This window comes from Chrysoperla carnea, chromosome 4 (genome assembly GCF_905475395.1).
Source record: "Chrysoperla carnea chromosome 4, inChrCarn1.1, whole genome shotgun sequence".
Lineage (NCBI taxonomy): Eukaryota > Metazoa > Arthropoda > Insecta > Neuroptera > Chrysopidae > Chrysoperla > Chrysoperla carnea.
Genome location: NC_058340.1, coordinates 15,130,844 through 15,142,759, shown reverse-complemented (window position 1 = coordinate 15,142,759; position 11,916 = coordinate 15,130,844). Strand labels below are relative to the sequence as shown.

The 11,916-nt window shown below is 28.9% G+C and overlaps 2 protein-coding genes across 2 annotated transcripts; both read left to right on the top strand.

The window, feature by feature from the left end:
- Positions 1 to 109: 109 nt before the first annotated feature.
- On the top strand, positions 110 to 2,971 carry LOC123297929 (vacuolar protein-sorting-associated protein 36). Its single transcript, XM_044879765.1, has 4 exons — positions 110 to 290; positions 370 to 565; positions 1,034 to 1,728; positions 2,662 to 2,971. Exons 1-4 carry the CDS (start codon positions 195 to 197, stop codon positions 2,830 to 2,832), a joined length of 1,158 nt encoding a protein of 385 aa, XP_044735700.1. The 5' UTR covers positions 110 to 194; the 3' UTR covers positions 2,833 to 2,971.
- Positions 2,972 to 4,065: 1,094 nt separating this feature from the next.
- On the top strand, positions 4,066 to 6,688 carry LOC123297943. The gene is made up of 3 exons (XM_044879781.1): positions 4,066 to 4,196; positions 4,762 to 5,870; positions 6,155 to 6,688. The coding sequence occupies exons 1-3, from the start codon at positions 4,132 to 4,134 to the stop codon at positions 6,667 to 6,669; spliced, it is 1,689 nt and encodes a 562-aa protein (XP_044735716.1). The 5' UTR covers positions 4,066 to 4,131; the 3' UTR covers positions 6,670 to 6,688.
- Positions 6,689 to 11,916: the final 5,228 nt, after the last annotated feature.

Below are 11,916 nucleotides of genomic sequence, written 5' to 3'. Positions count from 1 at the left end.
CTAAGATCGTCATAATAAAGAAATATTTATAATGAATGATTGTTGAATATAAAATTGTGCAAAATAACTTTTAAATTTCCCTCGTAAACGCGCAATAGTTTGACATATGTCAAAGTGACAAATATAAGAAATGGAAATAGTTAAATAAGTATGTACAGCAGCTGAGCAGCAGGTAAAAACAAATTGTGTATCTAATGGATCGTTTTGAATATGTCGAGTCGCGTTTACAAAACAACGAAGAGTTAATTTGTCGTGAAAGAAATGTAAAAATTTATGATGGCGATGAGAAAGTAAGTTTTACAGTATTTATGTAAGATTTAAGCACATTTATTTTAAACTGAATACTTTTATATTTCAAATTATGTGAAGACTACTTTTGAACACGGGGAAGTTAGTTTAACATCACATCGAATACTTTGGAGCCGTTCTGGTGATGTTCCTCGTGGTTCTACTTGCTTATCGTTAGCTTTAAACTATGTCATATTCATTGAAGATGAAGTTCCTGGAAGTTTCAGTTTTAGCCGATCTCATAAAATCATTTTACATTTATCCGAGCCATTACCAGGTAATTTAATTTTAAAATTTTTCATATTCAATTTTTTTACACTTGAAATCTTTTGGTTCTATTTAATTTCTAAAACCTCCCATATTTCATGCCAATAAATTGATATTAAAAAGTTAACCAAATTTTGTCAAAATCGCCTGCTCTGTGTTAAATTAATTGGAAATTAACTCCTACATGAAGCAACTTGTACTGGGTATGTTTAATTAAATAAGCTTATGTTACGCTGCACTTTACCTGGTAGACCGTTACAGATATTTAGAGACACCATGAAATCCCTAAAAAAAATTTAGCGTTGGAGTTAAATTTAGACACATTTCACTTAAAATACATATTGATTGTCAACTTAAACGTATTGAATAAAAAAATTGAATTTGAAAACAAAAGTTTGACTTGTCATTTTATTCCAATACATGGGCTTTTCCACTTTCCACTCTTTTCTATGTTTATAAGAATAATTTGAAATTTTAGGAAAACATCCTGGTCCATCTGCTATAAGTACAAACAATTTTATTAAACTCTCATTCAAAGATGGATTAATCAATGATTTTACTGCGCTTTTAAATCGTGCAATACAAGAAAGAAGATGGGAAATTTTACCAGAAGTGGTTGCTAAGCCGGCAATAAAAACACGAACAGGAATAGTTGGTATCGAACGTAGTATTCAAAAGAAACAGGAAGAAACTGATAAAAATATTTCAATAGCATTTCAAGATTTAAGCAAATTGATGACAATGGCTAAGGATATGGTGCAATTATCACGAAATATATCAAATAAGATTCGTGAACGACAAGGAGATATCACAGAAGATGAAACAATACGATTTAAATCGTATTTAATGGGCTTAGGTATTGAAGATCCAGTTACACGAGGCGAATATAAAAATGAAGATCAATATCATAAAAATTTAGCACGTCAAATATCAACATTTTTAACAGAGCAAGTTAGAGAAGTTGGTGGTATGATGGCTCTGGCAGATGTGTATTGTCGTGTTAATCGTGCTCGTGGCTTAGAATTATTGTCACCGGAAGATTTGTTAAATGCTTGTCGATTATTAGAGCCCTTAAATCAACCGATACGCTTACATGAATTTGAATCTGGCGTTAAAGTCATTCAATTACAATCAAATAATGATGCTAGTATTGTCAAGGCTACATCTGAAGCTGTAAGTTTTCATCATTCCATACTGTATTTAGTATTAGTTGAGATCCAAACACATATATTTTTATTTTTAAGAAAAATATGCAAATTATCAATCTTTTTTATAACCTTTAAATATATTTATCAACCTGCTAAGCGTTTGAAAAATCCTTTCTTTTTAATAATAATTCTGAACAGTGTTGTATGTATAGTATCTATATTTTAAGTATTTATCTATTTGTACCTAGATACATTTTTTAAAACTGTTACGCCAGCGACGCATAGTACGGAAATCGCATTTAAAAAATGCCAAATTTAGGTACCAAAGTGAGAAATTAGGTGCTCTGTAACTTACACCGCAACTCAATACTCAAAGTTGCGTTGCTAGCGTTATGTGATGCTAACAACGCAATGAAAATAATAATGAAATAATGAATGTTAATTGCACACAATATTATATATATTTTTGTAGTTGCGTGGTATTGTAAATCCAAAAATAACTCATTACTTCATTACAAAGTATTTATTTGGTTTTTATGTGTGTACTGTGCAATAAATAAAAACTTTTTCTACAATACTGTAGGTTCACAATAACCTCAATTAAGAGTTGGTTGAGTCGAGTTTGTCGAATGTAGAGGAGTTGGTTGGATTCTGAAGTTTTTAGCCTTTGCGTTCAAAAATGGGACACTATTACAGAAAATAAATGTAAAATTCTAACTTGAACTTTTATATTTAGTTTACGATAATACCTCCGACTCCTCTATAGTCGACAAACTCAACCCAATCAATTTAAAACGAATGAAATTATTTCATTTTGCAAAATGAGAATGATAAACCTATTTGGGTAGCCTATGTTCGTTATGTGTGTTGTTTGATGTTAGCCGAATACAAGATCACACTTTTAATTTATTGTTCATTTTACATAAGTAGAATATACAATTTTTTAAATTTTTTTTAGCTGGAAATACAAAGTCTTACAGCAGAAGAATTAGCACAATCCTTGGGAATATCGGTTTTATTAGCGAAGCAAAGATTGTTAATTACAGAAAAATATGGTGAAGCTTGTCGTGATGATTCAATTGAAGGCCTTCGATTTTATCCTAATAAATTTTTAAAATTAGAAAATTGAGAATTGTTTGTATTTTGATGTTCTTATTAGCCGTTATTTAATTAATGAAATGATTATACTTGAAATGAATATGGTGCCCTGCTGTAGCAGTTCTTAATTGTTATATTTAATGAATAAATTTTTTTGAATATTTTAATTACTTTTTATTTATATTTAATTTTCTAAGCAATTACCTCAGATGTTGGCACGCTTCTCATTGTATGAAAAGATAGGCGATGCTTAGTCTATGACTCTATGTATACTCTAAAGTAAATGATTTATATATAAAGATATCCGATGCGCGAGCATGTATTCCGAAGTTCTGCTGTCTCTAGAAGTAAGTCATAGAACTATGGAATTGTAGAGATAAGGGATACAATCTCTGTGTTAAAAATTTGACCCTAAAACTGTATTAAATTAAGATGGCATTGATTTTCCACAGAGATTAAATTTGCAGTTAAGTTACCCTTCTTAAAATGCTCCTTGCAAATTTACCCACTCCACTACACGAGCGCCATTTTAGCCCCTTTATTTAATGCTATTTTGTGGACACTTTTTGATTCACACAGCCATATGAGAAGATTGTGTTCCTTATCTCTACATTCCATACATAGAACCATGGAGGTTAGAGAGAAGGAGAACGATCGCTACGCGCTAAAGCATTAGCGCGTCTGTCCCTGAAAATTTGTAGAATTTATAGTTCATTTTTCAGCCACCAGCCGCGTTGTCGTCGGTAAGTAGTATCTGCCTAGCTGTTTATGAGTACAAGTAGATGAAGTTAGTACCATTCAAATTTATAAAGTAGTATAGATGAATTTATAAAGTAGAATAGATAATTTATTCATTAGTAAATAATAATAATAATTAATAATAATTTCATTATTTGCTTTTTTTTCCTTTGAATGATATTATATACACGTATATTAAACGTTGATAGATCATTTGAAATTAGCGCACAACAGCCCACTTTTAAGGAGATAACTTAGCGATCCCAGCGCCTCACTTATTTTGTCCATATTTTGGGGACAATATAACCTCCATGCATAGAACCAAAAAATAAAATATAGTTGGTTGTCAGATACTCATATTCGAATAATATAAATAGTTAGAAAACTTTTCTTTAATAAATAAATAATATGATAAACAAAAGCAGCAATCATTCTAAACAAACACTATTTATAAAAAAATGAATAACAATATTTTTATTATATTTTAAGGTTTTGTCAAACTTGATTAAGAAATTTTAAATTAAGTAGATAAAACACTTAAGTGATTTGTTTGTTTTAAGTAAAACGAATAGCTAAAGTGTAGTTTAATATTATGGAGCCGGATCCCGATTTGGATTCATTAGTAAAAATAAAATTATTTTCTATTGCAGAAGCGAGGTTAGTTGTTTTTGAAATGAAAATTTTATAATCCTCAATATTCTTAAAACATAGTAATGTAAATTTACTTAATTTTTGACTCAACCTATAGTTCTTATTTAATATTAGGTAGTAGGTTTCATCAAGTTCTCAGAAACCATGGAATTTGTTGTTTCTCAGTTTCTGTAATCTAATCAGCTTCAGTCATAGGCAGTCATGGAAATTAACCCCAGGGTACTGATTTTCTAAAAATTAAAAAATACAGGCTGTCTCAAAATAGTGAGCAGCAGGAAAATACTGTATAGTGGGTGGTCAAGTTGTAGCTTTGCTAATTAAGTTGTAGCTTCTCTAAGTTTTTAGTTTTAGGAATTTATTGATTGAAATTTGTATAATATGCAAGCGAAATATGCAATTTATAAAGGAAATAAAATTTAATTTATCATCAGAACATTTATCGCTAAATTTAATATTTATAGCGTAATTTATGTTTCAATTCCTATTCATCATTTTTGCAAATTTATTTATTTAAAAACTAAAATTTATTTGATTTATAGTGATGAAACTAATATTAGAAATTGTTTTTTAGATTAATAAAAGAAAAGCGCAAAGAGTATGATTTTATAATATTTTGCCAACGCTGTGATGGACTATCGATTTTCAATGCAATTGAATTTGAATTAAAATTATTAGAAGATATACAAAATCGTCGCACTAAATCCGGTATAATCGATCGTCAATATGATATCGAACTGGATGTAGTTAAACGCATCATTAAAGTTTATAATAATTTAATAGCTCACGGAGATCGTATGCGTATATTACAATCGTCGCCATTAGAAGAATATCAATTAAGAATAACTGTATGCTTACAAAATCTTTGCGCACTTCATCCTAAATCCGAGGAAGTCTGGCAAATAACCGGAAGATGGTTTACGGAACAGAAATCATATGAAAATGCTCGTAAACATTTACATCGAGGATTACATTATAATTGTAAAAGTGAATTAATATTCCTCGAAATGTTTTATTTAGAACTAGAAATCGAAAAAAATAGTCCATCAAAAGTGAAAAATTTTATACGAGCAAAATCTGTTTTAAATACAATTTTAAATTATTTATCAAATGAAAAAAATACAGATTTCATTTTTTCACTATTAGATTTAGCTGGGCAATACGGTTCAGTAACGGCGGAATTTCAAAATGAAATTATTACATTAATGAAACAGAAATTATGTCGATTAGAAGATTTCTGGCATATGTTAGCTTTACGTGAACTAGAAGGAAAGCATTATGATTCGTTACATAATAATTTTGTTTATAATTCATCGCCAATGAATGAGAGATCTCAATTAGAAAATTGTATATTAGTTTATAAGGAGGGTACGAATTTGTTACCCACACCACGTATGTGGATTTATTTCTTAACGACGTTAAATATTAATGACAAGTTTGATGATAGTATACGATTAAAATTCTTAAAAGATGCTTTTCAATTGTCACAAGCTAAGGGTGTACTCTTCATGGAAGAGTATCATATTTTAAAGTTCATTGAATTAATGCCAGCATCTGAAAAGGAGGATATACTTCGATGGGCAACGCAATATTTACCAAAGTCTGAAAAATTATGGTGTGAATATATGTTATTATATTCGGATCGAAATCATCGCGATAAATTAGAAGAAATATTTGCTAAGGGTGAGTGTTGTTTATATTAGAAACTAGCTGTGAACTACCCGCATTGCTGGGCAACATCCCCACTTTCATCCTCTCCTCATATCCCCTTGCATAGAGGTTACAGTTTTATCCCACTTGGGTATACTTGAAAATATTTTATTTTCATCCCCACTTTCCATCAATTAGTAAAAATATTTGTTTTTTCGTGCCTCTGACTGCCCCTAACCCTTTAACTTTAAAAGTAGGCCCTTTCTTTCTAAATAGGCTCTGAGGCTATCCGTACATTAAATATTTGATTTTTTTAGGTATCCAAGCATTAGAAGAAAAGGCATTACCGTTATGGCAACAAAAGATTCGTTATTATACGAATCATCGAATGAGCGATCACGAATCATTAATTGAAACAATACGTCATATATATTTAAACGGCGTGGTCAATCAACCAAAAGAAGTTGTTGAAGCGTTACAATTAAATTATCTTGATTGGTTAGTAGTAGAAAAAGGTTTACCAGCTGCGCGTAAAGCATATTTAAGTTTTACAAAAGAAGGTCTCACAATGGAGTGTCATAACAAAATGTTAGAATACGAATTATTAAATGAGAATCCAAATCAAGAAGTTGTACAAGGCATTTTAGGATTTGCCTGTAAAATGTATGGAAAAACGGAAGTGGATTGTTGGATTAACTATGCACAACATTTAATACAGAAAGATCCATCACGTATTGAAGCAATTTATGCAGAAGCTTTACGTAACTTAGATCCTGACAAATGTCCGGCATTCGATTTACGATTTAAATTGTTGAAATCCGGTAAAACATAGACAATAAATTTTATTTATCTAAAAAGCAAATAATTATTTTTTTTGAATATCCTATAAGAATTTTTCTCCACTTTAAGTTCCTAAATTACTAGTATCATCTGTGAAAATACTTAGATAGAATAAAATGTGTTCATAAAATGATCAGCTCAAATAAAAGCTCAAAATCTAAAATTTTGATTACGGCTAACCGTAAAGACCTGAAGCTCGAACTACAATAGTTAAACGCCGAATTTTTGTTTATTTCATACAAGGATATTATAAATTAGAAGAAAAAAAACGTTCATATGATTAATGAGTATTTATTTTTATTTATTAATTTTTATTTAGCAATCCAATGATTTACATGACATGTTTTTTAATATTTTTCATTTTTTTATTCACAAATACAAAATAAAAAGTTAATTATCGATCTTAATATATTAATACGTCCAGTAATATCGAATAATATTATTTAAAGCTTTTTATCTTTTTCTATTAACTAAATTAACATAATTTCGAAAACACAAATAAATTGGTATTTGTGAATTTTTAATAAATGTACAAATTAACATTTTGACCAAAATTTTTGGTTTTGAATTATTACTATTTTTAATTCTAATTTGTAAAATTTTGTAAATATATGTTTTTTTAATTACTACACCACACGGGATCATAGAAAAATAATGAAATTTTATTGAACATTCAAAAGTGTGTAAACTAATTGCCACTATTAACAATAAAATTATCTGGCAGGTTTATTACAAGGTGGCACAAAATGAACTGTATTATTTAAATTCTTTATAAATTAATTTTAATTTTCTTTTGTTTTAAATTTTGTTCTATATGTTTGGAGGATTTTAAAGCCCAGTGCATTTACGAAAATCGAAGAGGGTACACCCAAAAAGGTAATATAGACCCAAAAGTTTGTGCCACTATATTTTTTTATTCATTCATTCGATAGGGGGTTATTAGGAGACTTTAAATCTGGTTTTGCACATTCGCAAAATTAAACCTTTCGTCGCCATTTTGAAAAATAATTTTTTTTGCTATTCAATAAAATTTTATGATTTTTGTGCCGTTGGACTTGTCTATGTTTTATCTTCACAATAGATTTAGTCAAAGTACACGCTACAATTGACAGAAAAAAGTTATTCGTGTTCAAAATCAAGATTGTTCTCTTGTTACGGTTTTTTGCAAATAGTTTTTATACCATGTATATATGAAATATACATAGTATATTAAGTTTAGTCCAAAGTTTGTAACGCCTAAAAATATTCATGCTACGAAAAAAATTTTGGTATAGGTGTTCATAGAATCACCTAATTAATCCATTTCCGGTTGTCCGTCCGTCCGTCCGTCCGTCCGACCGTCCGTCCGTCCGTCCGTCCGTCTGTGGACACGATAACTCAAAAACGAAAAGAGATATCAAGATGAAATTTTTATAGCGTACTCAGGACCTAAAAACTGAGGTCAAGTTCGTAAATGAGCAATATGGGTCAATTGGGTCTTGGGTCCGTAGGACCCATCTTGTAAACCGTTAGAGATAGAACAAAAGTTTAAATGTAAAAAATGTTCTTTATAAAAAAATAAACAACTTTTGTTTGAAACATTTTTTTGTAAACATCACTGTTTACCCACGAGGGCGGGTGCAAATTTTATAGTATGCATTAATATGGGAATATCAGTGTGTGTGTAGCTATTTAAAAGTGGATATCTTTTTTATTAACGTGACGTCAAAAAACAAACGATTGTTTCAACAACACTGTCTATACATGGTATTTCAACAATTAACTCAGTCAATTGTTTGTTTTCACTTGTTTAATAGTGCATTTATTCTTCAAGAGATATCAAGTTGAAATTTTTATAACATAGGCCAATTAGGTCATAGATCCGTAGGACTCATCTTTCAAAGCGTTAGAGATAGAACAAAAGTTTAAGTGTAAAAACTGTTTTTTATAAAAAAAATAAACACCTTTGTTTGAAACATTTTTTCGTAAACACCACTGTGTAACCGTACGGGTGCAAATTAAGTTAGAAACACAAAACGTTACAAAAAGAAACTCACGAAACCATTTTTGACTTGGAACACGAATAACTTTTTTTCTAACAATCGTAGCGTATACTTTGACATAAATGGGTTTGAAGATAAAACGCGCAGACAAGTCCAACGTCACCAAAATCATCAAATTTTAGTAAATAGGAACTCTCGGTTCTTGCTATTTTTTTTATACAAGATTCTGATTTCAATCGCGGCTAGGGCATTTAGAGGCTAGGTAATATGAAAACACCCTTCACTATGAAACTGAACTGTTATTATGTTTGCTAATATGTCTGCTTATGTTTTCTTAATTTTGCGGAAGATTGTTGAAAACGTTTTGATGAAACGTTCATATTGTGCCACCCTGAAGATTCGAAGGAGAAGCGAATTCAGGCTTTGTAGTTCGTTTCTTTTTACTAAATCCATAATTAGTCAAAATGTTAAATCAATAAATTTTCTTTTTATTTAAAACATTTTAGTCACATTTATGTATTTTTTCTTAAATATTATGTATAGGAATATTTTTAACAACCGAACATTTTAAAATTTAGGTATGTTTCTGAAAATATAAAATAGAACTTGCAAAATATCACAAATCTACAAACCTCTAGAAATTTATCATATTCAAAAACAAAGTCATTCAACGTATATTTTTATTTTTTAGCCAGACTAAAAGAGAACCCCGCTGGCAATGATTATAATGCGCGATCTCTGTTTCTGATATTCAGTTATATGATGTCCGCGTTTGTTTTATTCTACTTGAGTGAAGCCCTAAGTCCCCATGTCCATCGATAATATAATTGTAGGTTTCTGCTTTACAAAATAAAAGCTAAAATTTCCCAGGTAAGTTTAGCTTTAGCAATTTTCGTGCACAGATAAGTCTAAAAGTAATTATCCAGATTTAATGAAATTCACGATCTGAATATGAAAAAGAAGGACCAGGCAAAGGGTTATTTGGAGGGAAAATTCCAAAAATTTTTGATATTATTTTTGACACTTCGAAATTTTTAAGCGATTGGATTAATGGGACCTTTCGTATTTTGCTACATTAAAACTCCTTTGAATTTTGAAACACAGGTTGTTCCAAAACCATTGGACCAAACAGGAACTGTGTATTCCAAAAGATTATAAGACTAAAAGTCAACAGTTATTATCAACACATTGTACGTGCTTTAAGATTTTTAAGACCTTTTCAATATTTTAGTACGCAAGCTGTAGTGTAGATGACCTTAGAGTTGCATAATACCCTTATATCCGGGCTGCTGTAGTTATGTGGGTTAGTTAATTTGCGGATTATTTTGCAAGCTTTGAAAATAGATATAAACGTTCAAACTACGCCATTGCAGTAGATAATTTTTTGCTGCTGTCGTAAAGATATTCGTTTATTATTTTTACCTTTATTTTAAAGAGGAAAATAAATAATTGTCTGTTTATTAATTAGTACTTAATTGACAAGTAACCAAAGAAAGTATCTTAAAAATAATGAAAGAGTGACATTTGTACTAGATAAAATTTTTAAAGTTTTAAAGAATTACTAATTAATAATAAAATACGATTATTCCCATACATTATTTAAATTTCTTTTAAATTATTTATTTATTTATTTAATATAACAACAAACATTTAATAATTTTTTTTATTTGATCAAAAATATAATTTTTTTTCTTATAAGATGTAAATGTTTTACACTTTTATTAATTTTTTTATTTATATATAATTGTATATTATTATATATATTTTTTTTTGTATTTATTTACAATTTGTGTAAAATGTATATCATTAAAGATATTTTTTGTTTTTTATTATTACTATTAATAGATAGGTTTTTTTTTTATTGACTTATTATATATTTTTTCGCTTATTTTAAAATTATTATAATAATATTATATTCACCAATATATTATATTTAATTTATCTAGGGATAAGGATTTATATAAAAAATATTAGGTATTGAAAGTTATTTTTAAGGGAATTAATTGATGCATAAAGTGAAGTTACTTTTATTGCAACAGAGATGAATTCAGCAAACATTAGCTTTAATGTCTGTGCCATACAAGAATTGGTCAGTTAAGTTTTATGAAATCAAAATATCAAATCAGCACGATTTGAGATACGACCAAATAAAAGGACTACTTTTTGTTTTACGCCAGTGCAAAACACATTAGATTAATATTTTCAATTGCGTCAGTGTGCCGCATTTAAGATGAAGACACCCTCATATTTCAGGAATATTGACTTGAAATTTTTGAATAAACTTGTATAAATTTGAGTAAATATCAAAATAATGAAAAAAATTAAAAATGCGAATTTTGTCATGAAAATTGGTATATGGGTATAAAAAAATATTCTTTACTTTTAATAAAGTTACTTTTTCTAATAGTTTTTTTTTTTCGATATCTTTAACCATCTTTGGCGCTGGGCAAAATATTAAGAATCGGCGCTATTTGTCAATTTGTAGTACTTATACTGAGTTTAAAGTTCCGATTTCGGTTAAGTATCTAAAAAATGTGACCCATCACCCTGTATGATTGTGCAAAATTTCAAATCTATATTCCTATAAATAATGAAAATACGAGGGTGTCTTCATTTCAAATGCGGCACACTGTATGACTGAAAAAAAAAACCATTGGTTGTTTTACTGTAGTTGTTATAATTGCATTATGGCAATGTAGTCCATTCCGACTATGCACTTTTTCCTGTCTAGGACTTGCGAGTTGCTTGTTAATTATTTATTACGAAAGTTTGTTTTCTTACTTTCTGGAATGCGAAATCGACCCTTTTGCCCCATTCTGAATATGCGTTTGAATATACATAAACGTATTAAATTGATATAATTAATTTAAGTGGTGTTTCATAAAAAATATATTGCCTTTTTTAATAAAGTAATGTAAGTACCTGCCTGTGATTGTCATATCGTTCATTAAGTATAGAAAAATTCGATGTAGATACAGACACAATAATTATTATTGATGAAATCAACTCTATCTCTTGAATTTATTTAAAACTTCACTTTTTATAATTATGCAGTTTTCTAAAGCTCGTTCTCTCTTTCTAAATGCGAACTAAGTGAGTATATAAATATTTTTATTAAAGCACTTTTTTGTTTGCAAATTCGTATAAATGCTAAAATTACAAATTAAAAAAAAATCAATAAAATTCCCTAATTAAATTAAATATCTACATCAATCATTTTGATATATGTGCAATATTTTTTATCGATACGGTTTTTT

Coding starts and splice junctions, on each gene's coding strand:
- LOC123297929 (XM_044879765.1), top strand. CDS start 195: ATGGATCGTTTTGAATATGTCGAGTCGCGTTTACAAAACAACGAAGAG. Junction 291..369: donor TTTATGATGGCGATGAGAAA/GTAAGTTTTACA, acceptor AATTATGTGAAG/ACTACTTTTGAACACGGGGA. Junction 566..1,033: donor TTTATCCGAGCCATTACCAG/GTAATTTAATTT, acceptor TTGAAATTTTAG/GAAAACATCCTGGTCCATCT.
- LOC123297943 (XM_044879781.1), top strand. CDS start 4,132: ATGGAGCCGGATCCCGATTTGGATTCATTAGTAAAAATAAAATTATTT. Junction 4,197..4,761: donor TTTTCTATTGCAGAAGCGAG/GTTAGTTGTTTT, acceptor ATTGTTTTTTAG/ATTAATAAAAGAAAAGCGCA. Junction 5,871..6,154: donor AGAAGAAATATTTGCTAAGG/GTGAGTGTTGTT, acceptor TGATTTTTTTAG/GTATCCAAGCATTAGAAGAA.